This window comes from Carassius carassius, chromosome 1 (genome assembly GCF_963082965.1).
Source record: "Carassius carassius chromosome 1, fCarCar2.1, whole genome shotgun sequence".
Taxonomy (NCBI): domain Eukaryota; kingdom Metazoa; phylum Chordata; class Actinopteri; order Cypriniformes; family Cyprinidae; genus Carassius; species Carassius carassius.
Window position 1 is genome coordinate 32,872,759 of NC_081755.1, and position 27,861 is coordinate 32,900,619.

The following is a 27,861-nucleotide window of genomic DNA, read 5'->3' on the forward strand; positions in this document are numbered from 1 at the left end:
AGCAGATAGAAATATTGCATTATATTAATTTTGTCAGGAAAAAAGATGATGATCTGAACACTATTGTGTAAGTTGTGGCTTTACTTTACTCTGGCATTACATCCCACCTACATCTCTCTGATCAAACATTATATTACCGGTACTATAATTAAACATCTTTTTGGAAAATGAAACACTTTCTTACAAACTTGTGGGATTTGATAAAAAAAACGAGGAAATATAATCGTATGTGTAGAATGTGCAGGAATATGTTGTTAAATATTCTAGAAGCATTTTAAGTGGAAGATACACACGTACCAAGTAAAACAAATCATTGTGTATGATGTAACCACACAAATAAGGAAATTAAGTAAAGTAATCAATAAAACTAGTTGCAGGGGACCTTCTCACACGTTTTGTATGGTTTTTATTGCGCCTACGTAAAATTCCACGAGCCAATCAGACGCCGCGTCATGCCCGTGACGCAGCGATCCAAACACGGAAGTATGCGACGTGTGACGTGGATGTTTTATTCGTGGATGAGGTGGGCGATTCCAGTCAGATCTACTGAAAACGGAAGCAGAAACTCCTTTACGTATGCGTAATGTACGAACTCACACAGTGTGGCAACATACAGAAAACTCTACTGCATTCAAAAATATATTTTGTTATATAATGTGCATGAGGTGCAATGTGTAAGACTACTGTTACAGTTGAGTGTGGAAATTCAAAGTAAAAGACCTGAAGTTATTGCTTTTGGTTTTTCATTTGGCTTTAAGTTTGTGTTTAATGCACGCGTGTTAACGGATGCTAGATGGCAGAGAAGGAGGACTGTGAAGGGGTGATAGCCTCAGAGCGCTATGGCTCACAGGAGTCATGGAAATACATGCTGAATGATGATGGGAGGATGAAGCGACAGAAGGATGCAGCGGACGGCAGACTGGCGGGAAATTCGATCTCTGGCGTGTTTAAAGTGCGTGACTGACACCTTCAGATCCCCCCCACACACTCTCTGAGCCCCCACTAACTGCTCTCACCTCTCCTCTCCCAGAGTGTGTTCCTGCCTCAGGGCTATCCCGAGAGTGTCAGTGAGGATTACTTACAGTATCAGCTCTGGGACACTGTGCAGGTACAAGTGACAGTGATCTGACACTCGTGTAGTGCTCACGTTTATTTGATTTGGTTGTTGGGGATAAAGTCATTAGCCAAACATTAAACTTTTTGGTATAAAATAATAATATTAACCCTTAAATAATGACAGAATTAATTTATTGTTCGATAATACTTAATACTAAAAGTACTTAATAAAAGTACTTTATTTTATGTATTTATTTCTTTTTTTTACCTTGAAATAACAAAAATCTTGGGGTTGGTAAGATGGAAAATGTCTCTGACATTTGATCAAAAACACAGTAATAATTATCAAATATTCTTAAATAGTGTTTTCTAGTTGAATATATTTTCAAATGTAATTAATTATCTTAAAGTTTCACATGATTTTTTCCGAAGTCATTCTTATATGCTGATTTTGGTGTTCAGGAAAGATGTGGAAACAGATGTACTGCTTGATATATTTGTGCAAACAATGATATGTTTTTTCTTTTATTCTTTGACACAAAAAATCAAGTATTGTATTCCAAATTAATGTTGCTCCTTTGAAATTTCTGTTTATGTTTTTTCAAGCAATAAAAATGGCTCTGTGGTCACTTTTGATCAATTTAATTCATCTTTAAAAGTAATAGTTTCATTTAAAAAAATCTTACTGACCCTGTTGATATATGTGTGTGTGTGTGTATATGTATGTATTAATATAGCACTGTCTTTTGTTTTCCAAGGCATTTTCCAGCTCTCTGTCTGGCACGCTCGCCACTCAGGCTTCACTGAAGGGTGTTGGTGTTGGAAATCAAGAAGCAACAGTTGCAGCAGCTACAATAACGTGGCTGCTGAGGGGTAAGTGCACAAATGACTTATGTTCATTTTTGAATGCATGCTTTTCTAACCATTTTCCCCCTCTCTTTCTTTTCAGATGGAACTGGGATGCTGGGAAGAATAGTTTTTGCTTGGCTCAAAGGGTAATATTTGACCAGCCATTCAGATTGTGAAGATGTTTTGTTTTATTTAATACTTAATTGTGACCTTGTATTTCAGGAACAAGTTAGATTCTGAAGCCAAAAAATGGAGGTACAGTACTCAAATGACTTAAAAAAGTGTACTCAAACTAAAACATTGATGTAATTTTTTTTAATAAATATTTAACATAATCATGTCTTGTCTTTTCAGGCTCTTCGCTGACATTCTTAATGACGTGGCAATGTTCATGGAGATTGCAGCCCCTCATTTCCCTCCTTTTTTCACTCTAATCGTCTGCATTGCTGGGATATTTAAGGTAAAACATTAACTGCATCTTCCTCTAAACCTTAAACCAGCTTGACAGTAAATATCTAGACATATTCCTTATTCCTGTCATTCCAGTCCATTGTAGGAGTCGCTGGTGGAGCAACAAGAGCTGCCTTAACTGTCCATCAGGCTCGCAGAAACAACATGGCTGATATCTCCGCCAAAGATGGGAGCCAGGTTTTTATTCACTTTCTCTCATATACTTCATAATCGCTTTCCTTTCTTGATTTTCCCAGCAAAATTCCCTCTTAATGTAGGTCAAAATGTGTCAGTGGTTTCATGTATCAGTGTGTCGTTTCTCTGCTTTTTTGTCCTGACAAGGAAACCCTGGTGAACCTGGCAGGACTGCTGGTCAGCCTGGCACTCATCCCGCTTGTGACAGATAACCCCTTGTGAGTCACACCCTGATATGTGAGCCACGATCTACATCAAGTGTGTAGCAGATATTGATTTGTGCTCCTTTATTCAGGTTGACGTTCATCCTGTTCTTCCTGTTCACTGTTCTCCACCTGTTTGCCAATTACAAAGCGGTTCGTTCTGTGGTTATGGAAACGCTTAACGAGGCTCGCTTGTCCTTAGTCCTGCATCAGTACCTGCTTGATGGTCAACTGCTCAGTCCAGTGGAGGCCAATCAGAAGGAGCCCGTGTTCTTGTGTATGGCCTTTAAACCCGATCTTCCTCAATTAATAGGATTCATTATGCATCTAATTAACAAACTTCTGTTCCTCTTCGCAGCGCTTGGAAGAACAGTTCCCATAAAGTTTGGTGTGAGGCTTGGAGACATTGTTCAAGAGTCTGTTTATCTGCTTTTATGTTTACTTACTAATTACACATACATTGTTGTTAAAAAAAAACTGTATTGACTGTTAAAATGATGTCTTCTTGATTTTAAGGCCAGGAGAACTGCAGCTGGCGTTGAAGAACAACAGCAAACCGTATCTCATTGGAATCAAAAATGGTACGAAAACCTCCCAAATTCTGCTATACATTATAAACAGAGGTCAGACGTAATATAATGATCTGAAATGGCATTAGGGAATTTATGCTTAACTATGACAGAAAAGCAATGACAGATTTATGGGATGCATTTGTTTTTTTGGTAGGTACTGTGTGTGTGTGTCTGGGAAGCGATGCTTCTGTGCGTGATGAAATCATGGCAGCGTGTCAGGCCTTGTGTCTTCGTGCTGTGCTGCTGGATGATTCCTCTCTGAGCGGTGCACTCAAGCAGCTCTCAAACACTAAGGGTGAGCACTCGTTCCGTTGTGATCTTCAGGTCATGTTTATCTTTAGATGCATAGTACTGGTTATGCTTGCTGTTCAAGGGATGGTAGCTTATTTTCTTTAAGTCAGGTTAGACACCAAATTAAACTTAATGCTGATCATGAAAGCAAGGCTGACATATTGTCGATATGTTGTTAAATCTATTGAATACAATATTAAGTCTATTGAATGCCCTGTACTTCTGTTCTTCACAGCCTCGTTTTCATTAATCTGGTACCACCCTAAGGTCTCTGACACTGTTTTATTTTCCAGACCCATGGGAGTTAGTATCACAGAGTCATAAGATGATTAATCACATTTTCCAGACATTCCTAAAAGGTAAATGTGTAATGCATGTTGCAATAAAATTTTGCAGACAAAAAAAAAACCAACCTTTTTTTGTTATCCTTTCTTTTCTTCATGTTTATCAGAATTGGATCAAGCAAAGTGGCAAACAGACCGGACACTGCTGGACTGGAATGAGTGGCGTGTGGAATGGAGCAAAAAGAGAAGCTAAAGCAAATTTTGAAAGAAATAGCAGCTGGATGTTTTGGTTTTGACTGATATTCACTTTGAAACATCTGTCAGTTTTAAAAGATTTGAAGCGCTGAAAGTGTGCAGATTTCTGCCAGTGTCTTAAATATACCATACAAATAAAAACAAAGAGGAGCGAATCACATATTCTGTGCATTCCTATAGTCAACGGTGGGGCCTGATTCTAGAGGGTTCTCCTACTGTTTAAAATGTTGGTGTCAGTAAAGTTTTTTTTAAACTATTCAGTGAGGTTTAATGAAATTCATAAAACAGGACAGTAAATATATTAACAATGTTTAAAAAGATTTCTATTGTAAATAAATGCTTCCCTCTTGATCTTTCATCAAAGAATCCTGAAAAAAATCTTAAGTGACAACTGCATTCAACAGTGATGAGAAAAGTTTCTTAAGTGATTTCTGAAGGATCGTGGGACACTGAAGTGATGACGTGATGACTGCTGAAAATACGGCTTTACCATCACAGGGATAAATTACATTTAGATTATATTTAAACAGAAAACTAATTGTAATAATTTCACACTATTAGGGTACTTTTTTACTGTATTTTTTTTTTTTTATCAAATTTTGAAACAGTAGTGTATGTTTGTTTTTGTACACATTTTAATACAAAAAAACAACAAAAAGCCACGCAAATTAATAAAAGAACACTGCTGTAAATACAAACAACATTGAAAACAAGAATCCATTGGAATGCTGCACTTTGACCAATTAACTTTGATCAATGAGAATTTTACCACATATCGTGTATTCTCATTAGAAACATGATATTTATTGATTTTTTTATTTTATTACAATTTGATGGAAACAGTTGACAACATACTATATTAAAAGTGGGGGAACAAACAGGCCTTATGGACTGAGCAACTATAGTAACCTTTGAGATATGAATATGCAATGATTTTGTTGAACAATCCAAAATCAACATAAATAAATGAAATCAAAATAAATGCTCCATAATGAACCTTCTCAAGTGTCTTCTGAGAATCTCTGTTCGGTTGAATCTCCGTCTACAGAGCCAACAGTTACATGGCCTTTCTCCTGTATGAATGCACTCGTCCTTATTCAGATCGGCTAAACGACTGAACCTGAACTTCTAGCACTTGTAATCGAAAGGTCTCTCGTGTGAATGGCACACGACATGTGGTCCGAGGCTGGAGGGTGTTGTGAAGGTCTTGCTGCACACGTGGCAGCTGTGCAGACTTTCCCTGCTCTCACTGACGCTGTGAACGCCCCCCGTCTGGACCATATTCTCCACCCATGACCTAAGAATGTGTTTGGAAGCAGAACTGAGTAAATTACTAGGTTGGTTACAGTGGACAATGCTGTTGGAAAAGGACGAGACAGGCAGCTGGTTGTGTTGGTTTGCTGGAGGACTGTCTTAATGTCTGTCTCTTCTGTACCACAACGTCCCAGAGGCTCTGGTTTAGATTCCTCTTTGATTCTGTTCGAGCCCAGTGTCTCAGTATCGCTGGACTCTCTCTGCTGCCAGCGTTTGGGATTCTTCTTGGAGGGCTACTCTTTACCCTGGGAGGGGTCTCTGCTTCTTCAAAGAATAGTCACACGTCCCTTGCGTTGTATGATGTCTGTGTCTAAAGTCATGTCATCTAAAACCAGCTTCATGTGAACATGATTGTCACTCAAACATTGTAGCTGCTCTGTCTGCTTGCTCATAAATGAGATCTTCCTGTACATGATCCTCCTCTAAATGAGGCTTCTTGATGTACAAAGAGACTTTCAGGACTTCATCTAAAAGTATAAAAGAAGATGATTGAAAATTTGTACATGCAATTAAGTAGACAAGTTAATTCCACAACTATAAACTCATCGTAATCTCACTTGAATTTTTTTTTGATTCTCCAGACATGTTCTTCCGGCAGACTCCTTCTGATACTCTAACACTGCCTGACCCATGAGCTGCAATGCCTCCTGTACAGCAGCAGTGAAGAGCTCAGCTCCACCTGAGACACTCTGATGAGACCTGCTCAAAGAGAAAACGAGCTTCTGTCATTGTTGACTTAATCTGATGTTGTTCCAAACCTGCACTATTTTCTTCTTTGGAACATTCAAGGAAAATATTCTGAGAAATGTCTCATTGTTTTGCCCATTATCCATTAAACGAAAGACAAAGGTCATAAAAATATATGTTGTGTTCCACAGAAGAAAGAAAGGTTTGGAAAGACGTGAACGAATAAATGATGACAGATCATTTTCGACTGACCTCTGATCTCTTTCATGAAATGCGAGATTGTGCTCAGATCTGCGTCTGAACCTATTCAATATAATATAAATATTAATAACAATTAGATATTACATATAATTTGGCAGTAAAACAAAGTGCTACACGTTTTATTGCTGCATAGATTAGTATACTTATTTCGTACATTTGGAACAGCTTTTTATCACTTAATTATAAGCACCACAAATTAAAATTGTCATGTTATAGGGACTACTGAAAATTACAATTAAAATAAAGCTATGCAAACACTTGCATTTTTACAGTACTATAAGTGTGTCCATCAGGTAATGAAGTTCAACTTACACTTGTGGTCTTCATCCTCACTTGGGGCAAACATAGGAAATACGTCATATAAGTAGTCAAATGTTCAAGTCACTGATCTATATATGTTCTATTATAGACCTCTTTATTTACCACTACACCTGATCAGTGGTTCAAGTGCAAAGACCACAAGTGAGAGGCTTGTGATTATGACGTCTTTTCTAGTGGCAGTGTTGTGGAAACGGATGCTGGCTGGTAACGTACTTCCTTCACTGCTTCCTGTGTAACGCTACCAATGGCTCTTTCAAAGTCTATGAGTTTATCCCGTCTCAAATAAAACAAACAATGAACCCTAACCTATCGGTTTATGGTGTTTTATCACTTGATTAACCACTTGAAGTGGAATGGTCGACCACAGCCTCAAGTGTTTTTTTTTTTGTAAAAAAAATGTTAATAATAAATATATATAAAGAATAAACAAATAATAAACACAGAATAAACAAAGTCATAGATGTTTGTTACTAACGTTACACGAGTCTGAGACCGTTAATCTTCAAGTTTCAATTGAACTAAAAACAGTATACGCTTCAAATGATTGACTTTAAACATTGACTGTAACCAAAGAAACAGCGTAAAGTAAACACAGGAAACAGTTCGCGCACATAACAAAACGATTAGTTAATTAACATTCACTTTCGTTTGTATGGGTGATTAACGACGACAATTTTATTTTTTTTTGATCAACTTCCTTTTAGGAGTTTCCACATTGTTTATTAACAGTTAAACCCCATGAACTCACTGGACGTCATCGTGTTATACAGTGACGAGTTTATTTGAGAGGAGAGAGAAACTCGAAGGGCAACACAACACATGCTGCTGGCACATTATAGTGAAGTCTGAGTTAATCCAGCAGGTGGAGTTCACAGGTCGATCAGCTAATTTAAGATATTCTGGCTGCTCACAAATCACAGTTACTGCAAGACATGCTATCAACCAAGTGAAGCTTCCACTTAATAGATTACGTTGTAGGCTTTAGAAAAAAATAACACTTGATGAAGGGTTAATGTTGCACATTTACTGCAATGTGTCTGTTCCAAAATACAGGTTTGTCTCACTTGAGCTAATAAAATACTCTTTTAACTCTGGCTAAAATGTCAAATAGGGCTGGGAACACATATCTAGTTCAAAGGAAATTAAAAAAGAAGAAGCTCTTTAGCTCACAAAACCATTAGTTACAGAAACACTGTAATGGTTTTTCCCCCACACAAATATTTAACAGTCAAACAGTCGTTTCTATAAAATAAAGAGATGCAATAGATGACTAAAAAAACAACAACAGTAAAACAATTGCCAATGAAGAGTCAAACAGTGAGTTAGGTGATAGTATCTCCAACGCAGCTGTTCTACGATGCTTGCTGAAATGTTAACAAGGTTTAAAAAACTAGAACAGAGCAGTTAGGGTAACTCAAAATGTTTGAACTGAACCATGTGACACATACAGGACACAGTAAGGACTGCAGCTTTACTTGTGTCTTACTGTAACAAAGAAGACACTTTCCTATGTGTTGAGCTATTCTAGTAGTGACCAAGACCTGCTGAGCTACAGAAACAGTGAAGAGCATGCAGATGATTGTCTTAGGTTCCTTTGGGCGGGCTCCACTTCAAGGCCGAAGGGTCAATAGTCTTGCTGCCTCCACGTTCTGACTCTTTGGTTTTCCAATCATCTATCAGATCCTAGAAATCATTTAACCATTTAAATGCATTAAAAACTCAAAATAACAAGCATGTAATTAATGCAAACAGTCTGTTGCTAAAATGACTAGAGACATTAGAACTAGAGTTACCTGTCTTTTTAAGATCAGGTGCTTCCCTTTCCAGTACTTCAGCATCTGGAGCGACTGTAAAGTGCTGACAATGTCTACAGGATTGACAGCTGTTTCTTGGCTGATTTCTGCTCCCAAGTGTTAATATATGCCAAATAATGAAAACGATTAAGTGTTGCATCCACAGATAGAAAAGGAACACACACTACTGTTCAAACGTTTATGATCTGTAAGATTTTTTTTATGATTTTAAAAGAAGTCTCTTATGTACACTGGGGCTGTCAAAATGTTGAATGTTGTACTTAAATATTATCATAATATATATATATATATATATATATATATATATATATATATATATATATATATATATATTCAATTTAAGATGCATAATTTCAGTTAGGGTGAAGAAAAGCTTTTGGCGCATCGATCACTGGGCTCGAACATAAGTATAAAATACTTATGTTTATTCAAAGCTTAAGATAACATGATCATCTGTGAAAAATGTGCATAATGTTTAGAATAATGTTTATAAACCAATTATAACTAATTAAGTTGCTTAATCAACTATAAACAAAACAGCATCATTATTCCTGGTAAAATATGGGTTAAATAAAATAAAAAAATCATGTATGTGTGCATAGTTTAATACAAAGAGTGGAAAGCCAATCACACAGAGTACATTTTTCATGTTTCAAAAACCTGAGATGGAGTGGGATGCAGATAAAACCCCACCATTAAATCTTCATATATGCAACGTTTTTGCATTCAAATGTGGATTTTTATTTTAAATTCAACGAATATTTAAAAAAAAAAATTTTTGACAGCCCTAATGCTCACCAAGGCTGAATATTTGTATAAATACCATAAATATAGTCAAATATTATAATTTTGTGATAATATTCTATAGGGATACATTTCAAATGTATTTTATTCCTGTGATTGGAAAACAGAACTTTAAAGCATCCATTACATCCAACATTCTAAATGTCTTTATTGTCACCTTTGATTAATTTAATGCATATATGCTGAATAAATTAATTTCTTTAAAAAAAAATTTTAAGTACTGAACATAACACTAAGTACCTTTAATGGAGATCTCTTTGCCCTGGAAGTTGTTCAGGTAGCGCAGGAGCACTTCCTTCCAGTAACTCCTGTAACTGATGAGTCCCAGGTCAGAGAGAGGCCGTTCAGGGGAGCCAACCTTCTCCTCTACTTTGGACAGCAAGTAACCTGCGCAGAAACAAGCCATGCACACATTAACACATTCATGTCTTCCATTAAATGCAGCATCAAAAAGTGCAGATGACCACATGGTAAAAGAAGTATTGTGACATGTTCTTAAGGTTTTTTTTTTTTTAAGACAAAATGACATGGCATAAGTTATGTATTCTATGATTGCAGTTGTAACTTTAACATCACCATGTGAATCTTGTTTAAGCTTAACAGAGTACTGACATAACATATAAAAAGCATACAAATGTCTAGATCTACTGCACTCACTGAAATCAATCAGCATCTTGCCATAACCCTGCCTCATATACTGTGGCATGGTCAGGATGCAGGAGACATTGTAGTTCAGGAATGAATTCTTTTCCTAAACCCAGATACGTATTTTGATTACTACAAAAATAATCAGTGCAAGGTTACTGAAGCTCACTAACACACAACGTCACGGACGGAGTACCTTGGAGAAATATCCTACAAGATGGCAGCCGGTATTGTCAGCTTCAGTCATCACATAGAACAGGAACGGCTCCACATCGTAATACAAAGTTTTGTGGTCCAGGAAGAGTTTGGCAAGCAGGCAGACGTTTTGGCAATAAATCTGCAAAAGGCAAATGACAGTGTCAAAGCAGAATCAGGTACTGATTGTAAATTCCTGCCCGGCAGTTAGCCAACTCTAAATCAAGAGTCGCTGTGTGGAATGTCTTTGCTCTTGCCTTGTTCTTCTTGCCGTCCACTTCAAAAACAGATATAGCCCCTTTTCTGTAAATCTCATCACCTGGTGGATGTTTCCACACACATTTGGCCTGATGTGTATGTGTGAATACAAAACACACACACACACACACACACACACACACAACACATCAACATTTTGATTCAAGGCTTAAGAATCAGAACTCTTTTATTTGAAAATTCAACTGTTGTTAACTGAACGTGTGAAAGGGTTACCATGTGACGTCTCAGAATGGTCTGACTCTTCATGTATTTGAGGCAGAACTCGCACATGTAGAGACGGCCGAGGCGGGCGTACTCTTCGGGGTACGGCGAGTGATACCAGGTGTCCAGCTCGTAGCGGCCGAACACTATGGTCTTTATCATGTTGCTGCCCTCCGTGACCTGTCCCTGCAGCCGGAGCTTTTCCTGCAAGGAGCAATGAAGGGTGAGAGACACACAGGTCAGACTGGAGGGACTGATGACAGAGATAGCCCACAGAAAATTCATGAATGACAAGATTGACAGCTACTCTGTAGTTGAAAAGTTTGGGGATAGTAAGATTTTTATTTTATTTTTTTTTAGAAAGAAAGAAATAATTTTATTCAGGAAGGATGCATTAAGCTTTACTGTAAATACATTGATAATGTTACAAATTATTTATCTTTCTAATAAACACTTTCTCTTTACTTTCTATTTATCAAATGAGCCAAAGATAATGACAGTATCACAGTTTCCAAGCAGCACAACAGTTTTCAACTTTGATAATAATTAGAAATACTTCTTAAGCAACACATCAGCATATTAGAAATTCAGGAACAAATTGCAATCGTGAATAGTTATTTAAACAGTTCTAATAAGGTTTGTTAACATCTTAAAAAAATATTACTGATCCTCAAACCTTTGAATGGAGGTTTTTTGGATGGTTCTAATTAATAAACAGACGGCGATGTAGAAATTCAAAAGCTCAATGAAAAGTTAAAGACAGAAATCAGCTGGAGAAAATAAGAAGGTGCATGTAATTCCTTCTCAAGATTATGGTTTTGTCTTGTTGGAACGGTTCAGCCAAAAATAATTCTGTTATTATTTACTTATTGTTATTTACTGTTATTATTTACTTATTACTTATTTAATTATTGTTGTTATTTTCTTTTTAGTCAAGCACTTTACAGGACTGAAATGCCACGAGTTAATGTCAGAGTTTTCATGTTTGGAGCTGTTCCTTTAAGGTAGGACAGATAAAGTACGTTGCTTAAAACTCTTGAGTAACACCAAGATGCAACAGATGAGAGAAATGCCAGCGGTTTGGAGGCTACAGTGGAAGAGAGTCCAGCGCAGGCCCATCACACAACCCAGAATGCAGTGGTGAGAAGGCTCCTCGATCAGATTCACGAGAAAGAGAGCGAGAAGGAGAAAACAAGAGGGAGAAAATGAGATGGGTCTTCTCTCTTACAAGATCGTCCGAGGCACATGCCTGGGCTTTTCTGAACAGCTCCAGGTCATAGTCACTGGTGATGTTCTCCAGCAGAGGCTCACGACTGCTGCAATGGGTCTGTGTCTTGTGCTCCTGGAGAACGTCAAACAACGAGAGCTCAGAAACTGATACATGTATCTGCTACGGGCTTTTGATCATTCTTTCTGCAAATATGGATCATGTGACACTCACTGGATACTTGTCTTTTTGCTCTTTGAGGGGAACAGAGTTTCTCTTCCTCCTTATCTCTGTCACCTTTTCTTTATACCGCAGCTGTCGCTCTGTTTGGGCCTGAAGGGGAGGTAACTCAGAGAATGTGAGTGCTAGCTCGTTAGCATTTGATGTTCACGGCACATAAAATCTGAAAGCAGCTCTTAGAGAATGCCATAGACTGGGGGTCACTACTAGGACACCAACAAGAGGCAGGACGTTAAATACTCGGTGCGCAGCTTTACCTGTTGCCGAGCGGAATGACGATTCTCATCCTGCCGCTGTGACAGCATCCTCTCCTCCACGTGTTTGTCTCGAGAGCTTGCCTTCACCTGAGTACAAGGTTTGATTGTGTTGGTAAACCTGGCTGTTGTAGCGAAATACAATCTGGCTAAAGGTTTAGTCAAAATGACACAAACGCATTACCTTACACTCATCTGCTGAAAGGTTATGGTACAGTGGACATCCAGATATTGAAAAGTGCCTTTCATGTTTCCCTGTCAAATGTCCTGAAGGAGGAATGAAGGTGGAATTGAAATGTTTAAGCATACGCCTGTACACAAAACAATGCTGCTAGAAGAAACATAAAGCCACTATTAATACATAAATGAAACAAATACATTACCATTCACAAGTCTGGGTTCTGCAAATACTTTTTTTTTTAAAGAAACAAATACTTTTATTTAGCAAGAATTCATTAAATGCGTCAAAATGGACATTTTAGCCATTCAGAAGTACTACAGGAGTTTTCCAGTATAAACTAAAGCTGCTCTTTTTAACTTCCTAAATATCAAAGAGCGAATGTTTTCAACATTCATAAATAAAAACTTAATAATAAGAAGAAATGTTTTTCAAGCTCAAAATCAGTATATCAGAGTGATTTCTGAAGGATCATGTGACACTGTGACGGCTGATGAAAATTCAGCTTTGCATCACAGGAATTAATTGCAATAAATGAATAGAATAGAATTGAATAGAATACAGTTATTTTTAATCATAATCACAATTTTACTGTTTTACTGTATTTTTGATCAAATAAATGCAGCCTTGGTGAACCTAACTGAAAAAACAAATCTTACTCCAAATTTTTTAATGCTTGTGTAAATATTCTTAACAATTAAGATAAAGGACTGGAATCCAATTACCGAGTGAATTACAACCAGGTGTGGGGCACTTCATGTTAAAGTTGTAGCTCTCATGAAAGCGTCGTCGTTTGGGCCGGTGAGCAAGGCCGGATTCTTTCAGAGACAGCTCCTTTGCCAGACTCTCATCATGAGACACGTTTGGGCTGGACATGTCGATGTCAGACTCAGAGGAAGGAGCGTTGCCGGTGGGCGTCCTGGGTGGGGACTCGTCATGGTCTGCACTTTGTTTCATGTCTGGATGACCAACACAACAGAAAACAGCACTGCAATGAAAACTTAGAATGGAATGATCAATTGGTAATCTGCAGTATAAAACATTTTTGTATCAATGATATGAATCATTCATGTTAAAAATGGCATTTCTTAATTATTAAATGGTGACTGTTGCTGTAATTCATGGCAATATTAACAAAATATTTTTGTTTACTTCAGATAAACTTTTTCAGTCTAATTTTAAAACTTGATTTAATTAAAATTGTAAAAAACTGGATGCCTTTGAAAAAGAGGTTGTTTTATTGATGTTTAAACCAACATATTGTCAAAAACAGATTAAACGGAGTTAACTATTTTAGGGTGTTTATTTTACAGTACGGTATTTATGGTTCAAAGACGTTAAGATGTCCGCATCCAAATACATTTACAAAAGTGATTTTATATCCAAAGAAAGCACAATACAAGATTACATTTAAGGTTTCAAATAAGTTTTTAAAGAATAAAATGTCAAAATTTGGTTGTAATTATATTCCATTGTCATTCAGTGTAACACTTGTAGTTATGTAAAAAAAAAAAAAAAAAAAAAAACATGCTTATTCTGACCTGTACATATTAAAATATATAAAATAATAAGTGAGCATATGACATTTTATTTGGTTTTAAATGAGTAAAAAATTCTTACTAACAAATGGGCAAAACCTAGGATAGTGGCAAAACCTAAATAACAACTATTTAGTATTTGGGGTGAAAGTAATTACTCTTTTAATATCATAAATGGATTTTTGTTGTAAATATGCCTGACAATATTGTTACACTGAATGACATTTTAGTGGAGGTCTTCTGTAAATCAGGGGGATTTTTTTTTTTTTTTTCCGGAAAATTAACAACAATTTAAAGCAGTAGCCTACTGTTTTTATGCTCAAACCCTTGTTTGTCTTTGACCCTTCTTTTGTCTTTGAACCTTATATATATATATATATATATATATGTGTGTGTGTGTGTGTGTATAAAACAAAATCAATAGACAAACAAATAGAGAGTGGTGCACATCTAATCAAATTATGGCAAACTACAATAGAAAAAAATAGTCAGAAGCCACAAAATAACATGAAATGAGATATTATGAAAGTCTAATGCATTACTTCAAATAATTCAAATTTTACATCTTACAGAATTATGAAAATGATGTACACTACCATTTCAAGGTTTAAGGTCAGTAAGGTGGCATTTAACATGTTTTAAAAAGAAAATCTCTCTGGCTCACCCAGGCTGCATTTACTGGATCAAAAATACAGTTAAAACAGAAATATTGTGAAATATTATTACAGATTAAAAGAACTGTTTTCTATTGTAATACATTTTAAAATGAAGTTTATTCCTATGATGCAAAGCTGAATTTTCAGCAGTAATTATTCTCCAGTCTTCAGTGTCACATGATCCTTCAGAAATAACTCTGATATAATGATATGGTGCTCAGCAAACATTTCTTATTGTCAACATCGGAAACAGTTGTGCTGATTAATATTTTTTGGAAACTGTTTTCAGGATTCTTTGATTAATAGGAAATTTCAAAACAAAATTCTTACTGACCACAAACTTTTAAATGGTTAAAAAGTTGTATGAACTGAGGAAAATCTGTAATGAGCTGTTAAAAAAAAACCTAGGCGAATGAAGAGAAGCACTTGTGAGCAGAGCAAGGCATGGAGATACTCAAGCTATGTGGTTTCTCCTCCTACCCCTCTCTGAGGTTTCCCCGTGCTGCTCCGTGTCTGAGCCAGAAGAGCGACTCTGCCTCAAGGGGTATTTCTTGTGCAGGACTGACACCCCCTGCTGCTGACTACGAGTCACGCGCCGACTGGAAGAGTTCACCACCTCCTCTGAAACCAGGGCCGACCGGTTCCCCACAGGACTGCGATCTAGAAACAAAGCTCTCAGGTTTGTTCTCCATCCATCATGCTTCCTAACAGTCAACCCATTACCTAAGATTTAAACCTTTTTTACATTTTTATTAAGGGTCAATAAAGAAAATCACATCATAATTTGATTATTCCCACAGCCCGAAGTCACTGTCAGCATCATTATTAGTAAATCTACACTCTACCTGGAGAGCTCTGGGTAAGTGATCAGTACGAGGTCTCCAGTCGTACCTTGTGAGTTGCGGCTGAGGCGCAGTGAGGAGCGCGTGAGCCGCGTGTTTCTCACCGTGTGGACGTCACTCTCTGAGCTGTCCGTGTGCTCAGCGGAGAAGTCGGAGTCCTCTGTACCTTCAGAGCTACTGCCCGCATTTCTCTAAGTGTCAGAAACAAACAAATACAAATTAAATCTCACTAACACTTTACAATAAGGTCCCATTAGTTAGCATCACTGTTGGGAACGTTACTTTAAAGGAGTCATGACCCACAATTTTCACTTTTCCATGAGAATCAATGTATGTTATGATTGCCTAACGATTATACACTGGCCGGGAAGCCGATATTTTTAAAGTGAAGCGTTTGTTTACCTCAGGGTTTGTAAAATAGCCCACGTGCACGCGCACTCAAATACGAGATTTTGATTTCTTCCCCATCTTGACGTCAAGACGGGGCAGGATATACCATATATGGACACCGCAGCAGGAAGCTCGCCCTTCCCCTGTCCCCCTCATATTCAGTCGAGAAAGACGCTGGAACTAGTGCACACGTGAGTGGCTCTGTGGTTGACTGCCAGAATCAACATGTAAATGTGTTTTCTCTACCAAGAACGGACCTAGCTATCAGAGACCAGTGGATTAAATTCATTTTTAATGACGCGGTTCCTTCAACACTTCCACTGGTTTATCGTTACGTGTTTGTGCTAAACATTGTACGCCGAAATCCTTCACAAATTTGGGGCAATATCAGGCGAAGTTGGCATCGAAGCTCGGGAAAAGCGCCATTCCAACAAAATTGCCTGCAATTGAAACGGTAAGACGGTGTTTTTATTGCTCTACTGTGTGTAACAAACAGCATAACTGCTAATGCGGCTATTGTATGCTATTGCGTCTGTCACTAGTCAAATAAACGAAAGACTGGAGGTGAAGTAATTATTTATGTTCCCTGTAAACGGACTGCAAAAACGGACTTTTGACTGCATTATAATGATTTCTTAATTCAGAATATGATCAAGATTGCGTAGGTTGATGTGTTCGGGGAATTTGCCAGTTAATAGTAACATTTAAAGCCCCTTAAATGAACGAAATGACTCGAAAAAAGATGTTCATTTTGATGATCGAGTTTGAACAAGAGAGTCTGGCGTTGGCAGATTGGGTGTTTTTTCCGCTACATACAACCCGAATTCCGGAAAAGTTGGGACATTTTTTAAATTTTAATAAAATGAAAACTAAAAGACTTTCAAATCACATGAGCCAATATTTTATTCACAATAGAACATAGATAACATAGCAAATGTTTAAACTGAGAAAGTTTAAAATTTTATGCACAAAATGAGCTCATTTCAATTTTGATTTCTGCTACAGGTCTCAAAATAGTTGGGACGGGGCATGTTTACCATGGTGTAGCATCTCCTTTTCTTTTCAAAACAGTTTGAAGACGTCTGGGCATTGAGGCTATGAGTTTCTGGAGTTTTGCTGTTGGAATTTGGTCCCATTCTTGCCTTATATAGATTTCCAGCTGCTGAAGAGTTCGTGGTCGTCTTTGACGTATTTTTCGTTTAATGATGCGCCAAATGTTCTCTATAGGTGAAAGATCTGGACTGCAGGCAGGCCAGGTTAGCACCCGGACTCTTCTACGACGAAGCCATGCTGTTGTAATGCAGTATGTGGTTTTGCATTGTCCTGCTGAAATAAACAAGGCCTTCCCTGAAATAGACGTTGTTTGGAGGGAAGCATATGTTGCTCTAAAACCTTTATATACCTTTCAGCATTCACAGAGCCTTCCAAAACATGCAAGCTGCCCATACCGTATGCACTTATGCACCCCCATACCATCAGAGATGCTGGCTTTTGAACTGAACGCTGATAACATGCTGGAAGGTCTCCCTCCTCTTTAGCCCGGAGGACACGGCGTCCGTGATTTCCAACAAGAATGTCAAATTTGGACTCGTCTGACCATAAAACACTATTCCACTTTGAAATAGTCCATTTTAAATGAGCCTTGGCCCACAGGACACGACAGCGCTTCTGGACCATGTTCACATATGGCTTCCTTTTTGCATGATAGAGCTTTAGTTGGCATCTGCTGATGGCACGGCGGATTGTGTTTACCGACAGTGGTTTCTGAAAGTATTCCTGGGCCCATTTAGTAATGTCATTGACACAATCATGCCGATGAGTGATGCAGTGTCGTCTGAGAGCCCGAAGACCACGGGCATCCAATAAAGGTCTCCGGCCTTGTCCCTTACGCACAGAGATTTCTCCAGTTTCTCTGAATCTTTTGATGATGTTATGCACTGTAGATGATGAGATTTGCAAAGCCTTTGCAATTTGACGTTGAGGAACATTGTTTTTAAAGTTTTCCACAATTTTTTTACGCAGTCTTTCACAGATTGGAGAGCCTCTGCCCATCTTTACTTCTGAGAGACTCTGCTTCTCTAAGACAAAGCTTTTATAGCTAATCATGTTACAGACCTGATATCAATTAACTTAATTAATCACTAGATGTTCTCCCAGCTAAATCTTTTCAAAACTGCTTGCTTTTTTAGCCATTTGTTGCCCCCGTGCCAACTTTTTTGAGACCTGTAGCAGGCATTAAATTTTAAATGAGCTAATTAAGTGGATAAAAGTGTAAAATTTCTCAGTTTAAACATTTGCTACGTTATCTATGTTCTATTGTGAATAAAATATTGGCTCATGTGATTTGAAATTCCTTTAGTTTTCATTTTATTAAAATTTAAAAAACGTCCCAACTTTTCCGGAATTCGGGTTGTATTAAGGCCGGTTTACGGTGGGTTTTAGGTGGGTTTTCGCCTGGAAGGCTTTATAGAAATCTGGCATCCTACTGAACGAAGTTAAACTGAGAGAGAGCGTGGCATTCACAGACACCAGAATGAACGACTTCACAGTAACGTTCATCAGGCAGTAATGCGGTACGTTCAGTTCAGTCCAAAACATGAACGAGTTCATGAACTATCGTTCAATGAACGTGTTCAGGCACAACTCTGGCGGGAGTTTTAGCTTCGAGGTATGGGGAATGGCTGCTAACGTACTTTGCCAAAAACAAATGACTGACACCATCATGAATTCGGTTATTGTTTATTTATTGCCTAACGCTTACATGAGGCCCCGTCTAGTTTGTGTGTGTGTGTGTGCTCACGTCTTATATTTGTGTGTGTGTGCTGTGCTCACGTCTCATATGAGTAACTTTATGTGCGTAGATAGTTCATATATATGTATGTGTGACTAGTACTTAGTATAAGTACTAAACGGCGCCTCATACTTATACACTGGCTGGGAAGCCGGTCGCGTTCATTCACAACTTGCGCCATGATGTCAGTTTGTAATGATATGCTAAAGCGTTACCTGCGGTGTAAACCCCCCTCCTTCCTGCAACCAATCAACGTGCCCCTCATTTGCATTATTATAATGACCGTCCACGACAGCCAAAATATCGCATCAGATCTCGCGAGACAATAATGCCTACAGAAATAAGGGTCTGAGGAGCTCTGTTTATTTTTTTCCACTTTTCTTTTTTAGAAGGGCCTGAAAGACTATAATACAGCAGTAGGTATCCAAGGTAATACGAGGGTATGACTCCTTTAAAAAAGTAATTAGTTATAGTTACTCACTACTTGTTCCAAAAAGTAACTGAGTTAGTAACTGAATTACTCTATAATAAAAGAAACTCGTTACCAGGGAAAGTAACTATTTGCGTTACTGTAAAAAAAAAAAAAAAAAGTTGCTAAATGTCAAAGATTTGGTTTTTTTTTTAGCAGTTTTCACAAGTCAGATGAAATAAGTAGAACAGACAGGTGTTCGTACATAACTTTCGAGTTTTAGTTTTATCCTGCACTCTTTGTAAGAAAAGTGTTTTTGGCCACTAGCTTTGTAGATGCGTGTGTATCACATTACATGTACACATTACATGCACGTTCTTGCCTTTGACTACAATGAATTTGAAGTAGTGCTTATATCTCCACCTTGAAAATGCCAACTTTTCATCGGATTGCTCCTGACTCGCCATTTCTCCTGCTGCTGCGAATCTCTGTGTAGCTGTTGCGTGTGTTTGACTGTGTGTGTTTGGCGCTGCTGGCGCATGTGTGTAAAAACACTGGCTCTGATTGGCTACCATGAAACACATGACTCTGCCTTAGCCAATCATAATCGCTTATCTCGCTGTGTGAGCCAGGGGTGCATTCGGATTGCATATTAAATCAATGCATAGTAACGCGCCGCATTTAACGTTCAGTAACGTTAACGGCGTTGTAACGACGGGAAAAGTAATTAGTTAGATTACCCCGTTACTGAAAAAATAACGCCGTTACCTAACGCCGTTCTTTTAAACACCGTTATTCCAAACACTGGTTAGCATTAACTAACAATAAACATAACATAATTGTTGTTGATGTTGGTTAATACAATGTTAGTTCATCTTAGCTCAGATTGAATTTTAACAGATTCAACTTTTGATTTTAATAATGCATTAGTAAATCCTGAAGAATTAAAACTAAGATTAATCAATGCTTTAGAAGTATTTTTAGTTAACCAATGGAATCTTATGGCAAATTGTTAGTTATCTTTATTTTATTGTTATACAGATACTGAAACAAATGAGAAACAAATACTTTTAAAGGGACGATAAGCTTTTCATGAAGATGCACGCCACACTTTAAGCTTGATCCCACTGTTAATTCAACTAGCGTCACATGACCCGTGAAAATGACCCCGGCGAGCCTTTCCTCATGTTTCTCATTTGAATTCCAACAGTTTAAATAATTATCTGCATTATATTTGTAATAATGTTTGCTCGTATTTTAATAAAAGTTGAGAATTAGCTTATAACTATTGTATTTTCTTCAATAGCATGAAACTATACTAATAAAGTGTTAGTGAGAAAATCTACATTGTTTTTTACATTTTAGTTTGATTGAATCAAAATATTTTAATTAGGTTAATATAAATATGGGCGTACAATGAACCAAAATTGAATAATGTCATGATGCTTTTAACACCCTTGAAGCTCATTTCTGGACCTCTCCATTATTTGGAGTGAGTCTAATGAATCTTAATAGCACTGATCGAAAAAATATATTCTCCTGTCAGTAAACACAGATTTATCAGCAAGTAAGAATATATGACTTGATATAAGGTAATTATTACAATTTGACTTGGAGAAAAAGAGCTTATTTTAACATTCTGCCTTTTCACAAAAACAAATGTCTGAATTGACGGAACAATAAACACAAATGATTTGTGCATGCGCTCATTACATATGTGAAAACTCTTATCATGTAATTACACAGAGCATTCAGTTGATAGTTCCACTCAATTGAACTAGTTATTGGCTTATGATGACTGCAACCCCATGCAAACTGCTGGATCTCGTGCGTGTACACTATATTCCCACAAGTATATTGGGACACCTTCTTCTAATAAACAGGTTTGACTGCTTTAGTAATTTCCATGAGTACAAATTTTAATGTTTCAGCATATAATGATATTCAAGGGAATTGTGTGCTTCTAATTTTACATCAACAGTTTGAACAGGACCCTTTTCTACTCTAACATGACAGTTTGACTCTATGTATAAGCCAAGGTTCAAAGAGAAATGACTGATTCAGTGAGCGTGAAGAACTTGACTGGTCTGCAGAAACCCAGCTGAACATTTCTGGTGAGCCAAAAACTCATCACCAAACAGCAAAGACTTGTACATATGAGTAAACTCAATTTAGACACTTCCAAAACTGTTGGAACAGAGATGGAAATACAATTTCTGAACACATGAATTATGTTTCCATATTTGTTGACACAGTTTTGGAAGTGCCCTTTACTGCGGGGGGTCCCAATACTTTTGTCCCTATAGTTTATGTACAAGTCATTGGGGTTTGGTGATGATTTTTTGGCTCAAAATCTGCATTTAAAGACTGACCAGAGGTGTTCATCTTTCCGCAGACCAGACAAGACCCTCACACTGACTGAATCAATCATTTCTCTTTTGAATCTTGACTTATACACAGAGGAATTATCATGTTAGAATAAAAAAGGGTCCTGTGTAAACACATTTCCCCATTATAATGCTTACACTTTGAGATGTGTACACTTGAAATTACTAAAGCAGTCAAACCTGTTCATTAGAGAGGGGTGTCCCAATACTTTTGCCGAATACAGTGTGTGTGTGTGTGCTCTTGTTTCTGTGACATATCAGGACACAACTCTGTATAATGACATGGGTATGACACAGGTATTACAAGGAGAGGGTGACTCATGAGGACATAACTCATGTCCCCATTTTTCAAAACGCTTATAAATCATACAGAACGAGTTTTTTTGAGAAATTTAAAATGCACAAAGTTTCCTGTGAGGGTTAGGGTTAGTTGTAGGGTTGGTGTAGGGCCATAGAAAATACAGTTTGTACAGTATAAAAACCATTACGCCTATGGGATGTCCCCACTTTTCACAAAAACAAACGTGTGTGTGTCTGTGCGCAGCGAGCAGGTGAAGGCTGGCTACATGAGCACGCAGGTGCGCGAGGCTGCGCGCGATGATGGCCTGTCGGATGCAGTCGTACCTTGCGCCGCGGCATCGCGCTTCTCCGCGGAAGATTCACGAGCTCTGACTCCGGCTGGATTTCTGAATGCAGTTAGATCGCCGAAACCCGTCGAAGGCCGCTTTAGTGATGCATCCCTGTGGAAGTGAGGCAAACATTCATGTGGTGCAAGGAAACACTGCTTCATCACTGACAGTCATGGGTCATGACTGCGCGCGTGGTCTGTTTACACTCTCCACTTCCGGTATAGAATTCTAATGTAAGGGTCTCACGGAAGATGATAAAGACGAGGAAGTAACCATTGTTTTAAACAGACGTGGACGATTTATGTACGATCGCCCTATTTTCAGCTGATTATAAAAGTGTATCAAGTAAAACACAAAGAAAAGAGCTATAATTAACGTGGTGCAGTTCCTGTGGTAGTTGTTCTGTCCCTCGATGGCGGAATAATGTCACTGTGTCTGATGAACACATGTCAGCCTATTTTAATGCTTTTCATCGTGACTTTGAGTTTTTTAAGGTCTCTGTAAACAGATTTGTTTAATATACTGTGCATTTCTTAAAATAATTATAATAGATTAACACTTGATATTGTTTTTAGACTATAGCATATTTAATACAACCAGTTGTGTAGTATATATTTTCCCGCTATTATAAACAGTTGTTCGAGATCAATAATAATAAACAGTTTGATTAATAATTTCTTTCAGCATTGGTTTATTATTTTTTTAAATCAGTGTCTCTTTAGGCACATTGGACAGCATTTTGTCTATTATAGAGGGGCATTTTGTCACATTATATGGGGCAAGTTGTCACAACTAAGCCTGTCATTGAACAGTTTATTATAAGTTTGATAAAACACAAACAAACAAACAAAAAACTAATAAAAACACAAATAATTATAAAAATTATGAAACAAAAAATATCACAGCATAAATATACCTAAATTATATAATTATAGCTCTTTGATCTCTTTTCATCATGACACATTTATATTTTTTTTATTGCATTATATAATATTTTACATTAATTATATATATGTGACCCTGGACCACAAAATCAGTTTTAAATGTAAATTTTTCGAAATTGAGATTTATACCCAATCTGAAAGCTGAATACATAAGCTTTCCATTGATGTATGATTTATTAGGATAGGGATATTTGGCCAAGATACAACTATTTGAAAATCTGGAATCTGAGGGTGCAAAAAAATAAAATTAATAAAAATAATTTGAATAAATAAATAAATAAAAATACTGAGAAAATCACCTTTAAAGTTGTCCAAATTAAGTTCTTAGCAATACATATTACTTATCAAAAATGTAGTTTTAATATATTTACAGAAGGAAATTTACAAAATATTTTCATGGAACATGATCTTTACCTAATGATTTTTGGAATAAAATAAAATTCAATAACTGTGACCCATACAATATATTTTTGGCTATTGCTTCAAATATACCAAAGTGACTTAAGATGGGTTTTGTGCTCCAGGGTCACATACAGCATTGGATATTCCTGATGATATCTCTGCTTAATTCAGATTGCAAATATTAATATCAAAACATATCAAGTAATCTTTGTTTTTTTTTTTAGAATAATACTTACACTGAAAGATTTTATAACAGGCAAAGTGGGGGAAATGGCTAATACAGACTTAAAGGCAGACTTAATCTCAGCATGTGTTTTCCGAGTTTAATATGCTTTCATTCTGTGGTATACATTTGCTAATGTGCTTATGCAGTAAGGTACAAAACTTATTGTGGTTAGAGGCACAGTGGCGCTCTTCCAGAAAGACAGTGTATAGAAGAGCGCTTTAGTGTTTGTGGGAGGTCTGAAGGAGTCTAAGAGGCTCAGGAGTGGCAGTGTTGCTGCTGTGCAGGTCAGCCTGTAAACGGCGCTGTTTCCAAAGTTCCTGTTTTTTTGCAGATCACCATGAATAGGCAAATGGAGGCTCAGCCCTAGGCCGAACAGGACCCCGGTGTTGCGGAGGAGGCCAGCGAAGGGTGTGGTGTCCAGATGGACCCATTCAGGCTGAATGCACCACTTCTGTGCCTTCATTAGGCTCCAGTAGGGGTCTATTGAGGCAGCATCCAACAATGCATAAAGCCCCAGCACAATAAACACAAGACTGAGGATGGTGTGCACATAACTCTTCAAGCTTGCTGAATAGATCCAGGACACTCTATTAAAAGCCTTGGCCACAGCGATTCCTGTATAGTGAAAGTGAACAATTACTTAAGAAAGTGTATGTTGAAGGAGAAGAGATCTTATTCATCTCGCACGTAAGTTCGAAAGGCAGACTAATATGAAAAACATCCAATGCAACTGACCCGAAACAAATCCTGCAATGACTTGATGTGGGAAATGAGCTGCAATGAAGACTCGAGAAACACTGACACAAACCTGCACACCCCAGAAAAGGGCCCAAAGAAGACCCTGCAAGCACCTAGAATAGGGCACAAGTGCAAAAGAAGGAAAATGTTTATCATTAATACTAAACAGCAAAACATAGACATGAAGATGACATAAACCTTCAAAACGACATTCAATATCTACATATATGAGTAACTGGCCCATCATCTACCTGAAATATTCTGCATCTTTACAATATACAACTTGATATGGTGATAAAACCGAGCTGCTAAGGAAAATTAGTTTATTAGTAGTTAATGAGGTATTTCCGCCCGACTGGAGGCTGGAAAGATTGAGCAAATGTTTTCCTTCCTTCCTTTTTATCTCTTAGGTGTTCTGGATGATTTCTTGTGTCTGAGTAGCATTTCCATGTATTCAGTTTGTATTATCTTATACATTCTTACTGAAGACTATATAAAGATATAAACAGGAAATAATCACTCACCATCTTTTTAGGGGGTCACATTCCTGCAAAACCGTCAGCAGTGATGTGAGCATGGCATAGTAAACCCCTGCAGCTCCCATCGCATGACCGGAGGGACTTCCTAGAAGAGCAGTCAGAAACCTCTGTGAAATCTGCTTTTGATTTAGTGTGTTGGAAATACAACGAGAAACATCAGGAGACACTCACCAGGGCCGGTCTCACATGTCATGGGGAACTGTTTGATTTGTGGTACAGTCAAGTTGCCATAATAAACAGTTTCTTTAACCCACCAATAAGGACGCTCGCCAAACATAAGCCTGTTTAGTGATTTAATAAATAAATCTGATTTAGTCCAGTGAAGATAATACATTACATTGCCAATAGAGATTCAATATTGAGATTTTTAACCATTCTGTTATTAATCCATTCAATCTGACTCCAAATGCTTCTTTTAAGATATTTTTTTTATCTTAGACATTTTCAGAAGCAGTACTTACCACTTGAGGACTAAGTTGAGCCAGTCTCCCACAACAGCAACCCAGACCAGCTTCACTCCCACTGCTGATTGTAGATGAAACCAAATGGGAAAAAAGTATAAAAATGTTGTACGCAGGTCAGCCATTGTAGATACTAATGCAAACCAGCTTTGGGCATGTCCATAATGCATCTGCAGGTATAACGTACTGCTGATCCCATAACCATACAAGGCTTCCATTACTACTGTCAGTCTGTTCTAAAACAGCAATATTACGGAACCTTCGTTCATGTTTTCAGTTTTTGGGTAACATTATGAGTCTTATCAGGCACAAGTCGCTATTTGTAAAATCTCTTAATCTTTATTCCCAGTGTCTTGAATCCAGATTGTCATCCCTGAGACGACCTGCATGTGTTCAGCCTGCTCCTTTTATCCATCCACTCTGCCTGGTCACTGGGCACCACCTGAGCTTTGTACTCTCTGGAGTAAATAGAGGGGAAATTGTCTCCAAACACTGAAGTGTGGTCATTAAAGCGGGCATGTGCAGTGCATGTGTGTGAAGTGGCAGGTTTTGGGTGCTAAATTTAGCTCTCGATTACGAGAAAGACACTCACTAGTTGAATGAGGTCATGTGCATGGACACATTAGACTCTTGGCTGTTCTCTAAAGTTGTTTTGTTCAAAAGAAAACGTGTTTATTTATGTATTTACATATTCATGTGTTTTATTTTTATATACGTCACAAGTCTCTTCTACTGCATTTATTGTGTTTGATCAAAACTTGTTGTTTAAAGGTTTAAAATTACAACAATTATTTGAAATAGAAATCTTTTGAAACATCATACTGCAAAATCTCTACTGTCACTCTTGAGCAATTTAATGCAACCTCGCTGAATAAAAGTATTCATTTTTTCTTCTAAAAACCATACTGACCCCAAACTCTTGAGCAGTAATGTATATATGTAATATGTAATGTGTATTGAAATTGGGTGGTGGGGTGGGGGGGGGGGGGTTATATGCTTTGACAAGAAACAGACACAAATATTGAAGTAAAGGTAATTACATAAAATGTCATTCTCATCATTAGTGTACCGTAGCTCAGTCCTGGTTCAGTTGTGTGGCCATCCAATGAAGAATTAGCAGGACATTATTAGACTTTGACCGAGACCTTCACATGACACTGTTTACCTTGACTTGACATAATGGTTCATTTCCAGCAACCTTTAGAGGCGTGTTCGTGCGAAGCTTCACGACTCTGTGAGATGGCACATTTTCCATTGGCTTCCAGAAATTCTGGAAAACGACTCAACCATGTGGAAAAACAAAGATTGAACATGTCCAGAGCAGACTGTAAACAAGAACACTACCTGCAGGATGTTAAGAGCTCCAAAGTGTTAACAGATGCCATCTCCACGTAGACCCATCAGCCTATCATGTGCAGCATATACAGTATGTACATGCTATTACCATGATCTGAAGGCTCATTTGTGTGGTCTTCATGCATGCATGCTTTGCATTTAGGTCTACTGTTGTTCAATTTTCTGTTGAACCCAAATGTAGCTCACATACACACGTAGACATACAGGAAGTGCTCAGTTCTTTAAGGGCAGTGGAATCTCACGCCCTCTGGTCACGTCCAGTCTCAGAAGTCTTTCCCCCTGAAACCAAAACAACAATGGTCAGTTCCTGTGGGCATACAGCTTTGAAAATAAACACTATATGCTTTCGACCACAAATTTTACCCAATTGTGCACATTATGCTGATCTAATAAAGGAGATATTCTAGTGAGAAAGCAGACAGACATAAACAGAAAATAAAGTAGGTAGATTGTAAATATAACATCAGTCTCAGGGCATGTTGGATATGTTAATATAGCACTCCTTTTGTTAACATTACTCCCATGTAGTTTTTGCTTTAACTTTGTACGGTTAGGCTTTAATATAGATATGTTGTATTTGACTGTGTCAATACATTTAGACTCTATGTTTGTTTACTTGTGTTTTTGCTGTTGCATTTCATCACTTATAATTATAATTATTTTTTTACATCTGGGTTGACATAGGACCTAAGTTTTTCACATCACTTTGGGGTCGTCTTTAAACACGCAGTCTTCATGTTTCACTGCTGAACTGCACTGTCTAAATATGCAGCCCACATTTGGAGATCGTGTATTCCCAGTGGGAGTGCTGAGAAAGTAAAGGAGCAGCTGTAGAGCTTGTGCAACTCTTGGAACCTATGGACTTTTAAGCACAGGCCAGAAGATACAACCCTTTCTGGGATTTCTTGGAATTCTTGCTGTACATGATACACAACCACTTATCATCCCTCCTGTGAAACTATACATCCTGGGAAACACGGCAGAGCTTGATAAGTTAA

At 37.6% G+C, this 27,861-nt stretch overlaps 3 protein-coding genes and 1 pseudogene across 6 annotated transcripts; 1 reads left to right on the plus strand and 3 right to left on the minus strand.

Moving 5' to 3' along the window:
* Positions 1 to 491: 491 nt before the first annotated feature.
* rusf1 (RUS family member 1) lies at positions 492 to 4,310 on the plus strand. 3 transcript variants are annotated; one of them, XM_059528471.1, is made up of 15 exons: positions 492 to 574; positions 794 to 952; positions 1,031 to 1,108; positions 1,815 to 1,929; positions 2,006 to 2,051; positions 2,128 to 2,160; positions 2,260 to 2,365; positions 2,452 to 2,553; positions 2,698 to 2,768; positions 2,846 to 3,030; positions 3,112 to 3,169; positions 3,270 to 3,334; positions 3,480 to 3,620; positions 3,910 to 3,975; positions 4,068 to 4,310. In XM_059528471.1, the coding sequence occupies exons 2-15, from the start codon at positions 794 to 796 to the stop codon at positions 4,151 to 4,153; spliced, it is 1,311 nt and encodes a 436-aa protein (XP_059384454.1). In that variant the 5' UTR covers positions 492 to 574; the 3' UTR covers positions 4,154 to 4,310. The 3 variants fall into 3 exon arrangements, with proteins under 3 accessions (XP_059384454.1, XP_059384374.1, XP_059384531.1); XM_059528391.1 differs by having other exon boundaries at positions 554 to 691; XM_059528548.1 differs by having other exon boundaries at positions 574 to 711.
* Positions 4,311 to 5,014: 704 nt separating this feature from the next.
* On the minus strand, positions 5,015 to 7,496 carry LOC132136351 (zinc finger protein 792-like; annotated as a pseudogene).
* LOC132146244 (histone acetyltransferase KAT7-like) lies at positions 7,496 to 22,577 on the minus strand. 2 transcript variants are annotated; one of them, XM_059557001.1, is made up of 15 exons: positions 22,193 to 22,577; positions 15,641 to 15,782; positions 15,230 to 15,409; positions 13,281 to 13,514; positions 12,562 to 12,644; positions 12,381 to 12,467; positions 12,112 to 12,216; positions 11,926 to 12,009; positions 10,689 to 10,880; positions 10,454 to 10,543; positions 10,198 to 10,338; positions 10,014 to 10,107; positions 9,597 to 9,743; positions 8,532 to 8,638; positions 7,496 to 8,421 (listed from the first exon to the last, which is right to left on the minus strand). In XM_059557001.1, exons 1-15 carry the CDS (start codon positions 22,205 to 22,207, stop codon positions 8,323 to 8,325), a joined length of 1,800 nt encoding a protein of 599 aa, XP_059412984.1. In that variant the 5' UTR covers positions 22,208 to 22,577; the 3' UTR covers positions 7,496 to 8,322. The 2 variants fall into 2 exon arrangements, with proteins under 2 accessions (XP_059412984.1, XP_059412983.1); XM_059557000.1 differs by having other exon boundaries at positions 11,905 to 12,009; positions 22,193 to 22,575.
* A 1,173-nt stretch (positions 22,578 to 23,750) lies between these two features.
* Positions 23,751 to 26,289, minus strand: g6pc1b (glucose-6-phosphatase catalytic subunit 1b). Its single transcript, XM_059557002.1, has 5 exons — positions 25,508 to 26,289; positions 25,218 to 25,327; positions 25,032 to 25,131; positions 24,505 to 24,620; positions 23,751 to 24,384 (listed from the first exon to the last, which is right to left on the minus strand). Exons 1-5 carry the CDS (start codon positions 25,723 to 25,725, stop codon positions 23,867 to 23,869), a joined length of 1,062 nt encoding a protein of 353 aa, XP_059412985.1. The 5' UTR covers positions 25,726 to 26,289; the 3' UTR covers positions 23,751 to 23,866.
* Between the last annotated feature and the right edge of the window lie 1,572 nt (positions 26,290 to 27,861).

Coding starts and splice junctions, on each gene's coding strand:
- g6pc1b (XM_059557002.1), bottom strand. CDS start 25,725: ATGGAAGCCTTGTATGGTTATGGGATCAGCAGTACGTTATACCTGCAG. Junction 25,132..25,217: donor GACATGTGAGACCGGCCCTG/GTGAGTGTCTCC, acceptor CTGCTCTTCTAG/GAAGTCCCTCCGGTCATGCG. Junction 24,621..25,031: donor TGTGACCCCCTAAAAAGATG/GTGAGTGATTAT, acceptor GCCCTATTCTAG/GTGCTTGCAGGGTCTTCTTT.
- LOC132146244 (XM_059557000.1), bottom strand. Junction 12,645..13,280: donor ACCTGGTTGTAATTCACTCG/GTAATTGGATTC, acceptor TTCCTCCTTCAG/GACATTTGACAGGGAAACAT. Junction 12,468..12,561: donor TTTCAGCAGATGAGTGTAAG/GTAATGCGTTTG, acceptor CCTTGTACTCAG/GTGAAGGCAAGCTCTCGAGA.
- rusf1 (XM_059528391.1), top strand. CDS start 671: ATGTGTAAGACTACTGTTACA. Junction 2,052..2,127: donor GTTTTTGCTTGGCTCAAAGG/GTAATATTTGAC, acceptor CTTGTATTTCAG/GAACAAGTTAGATTCTGAAG. Junction 3,031..3,111: donor GAAGGAGCCCGTGTTCTTGT/GTATGGCCTTTA, acceptor TCCTCTTCGCAG/CGCTTGGAAGAACAGTTCCC.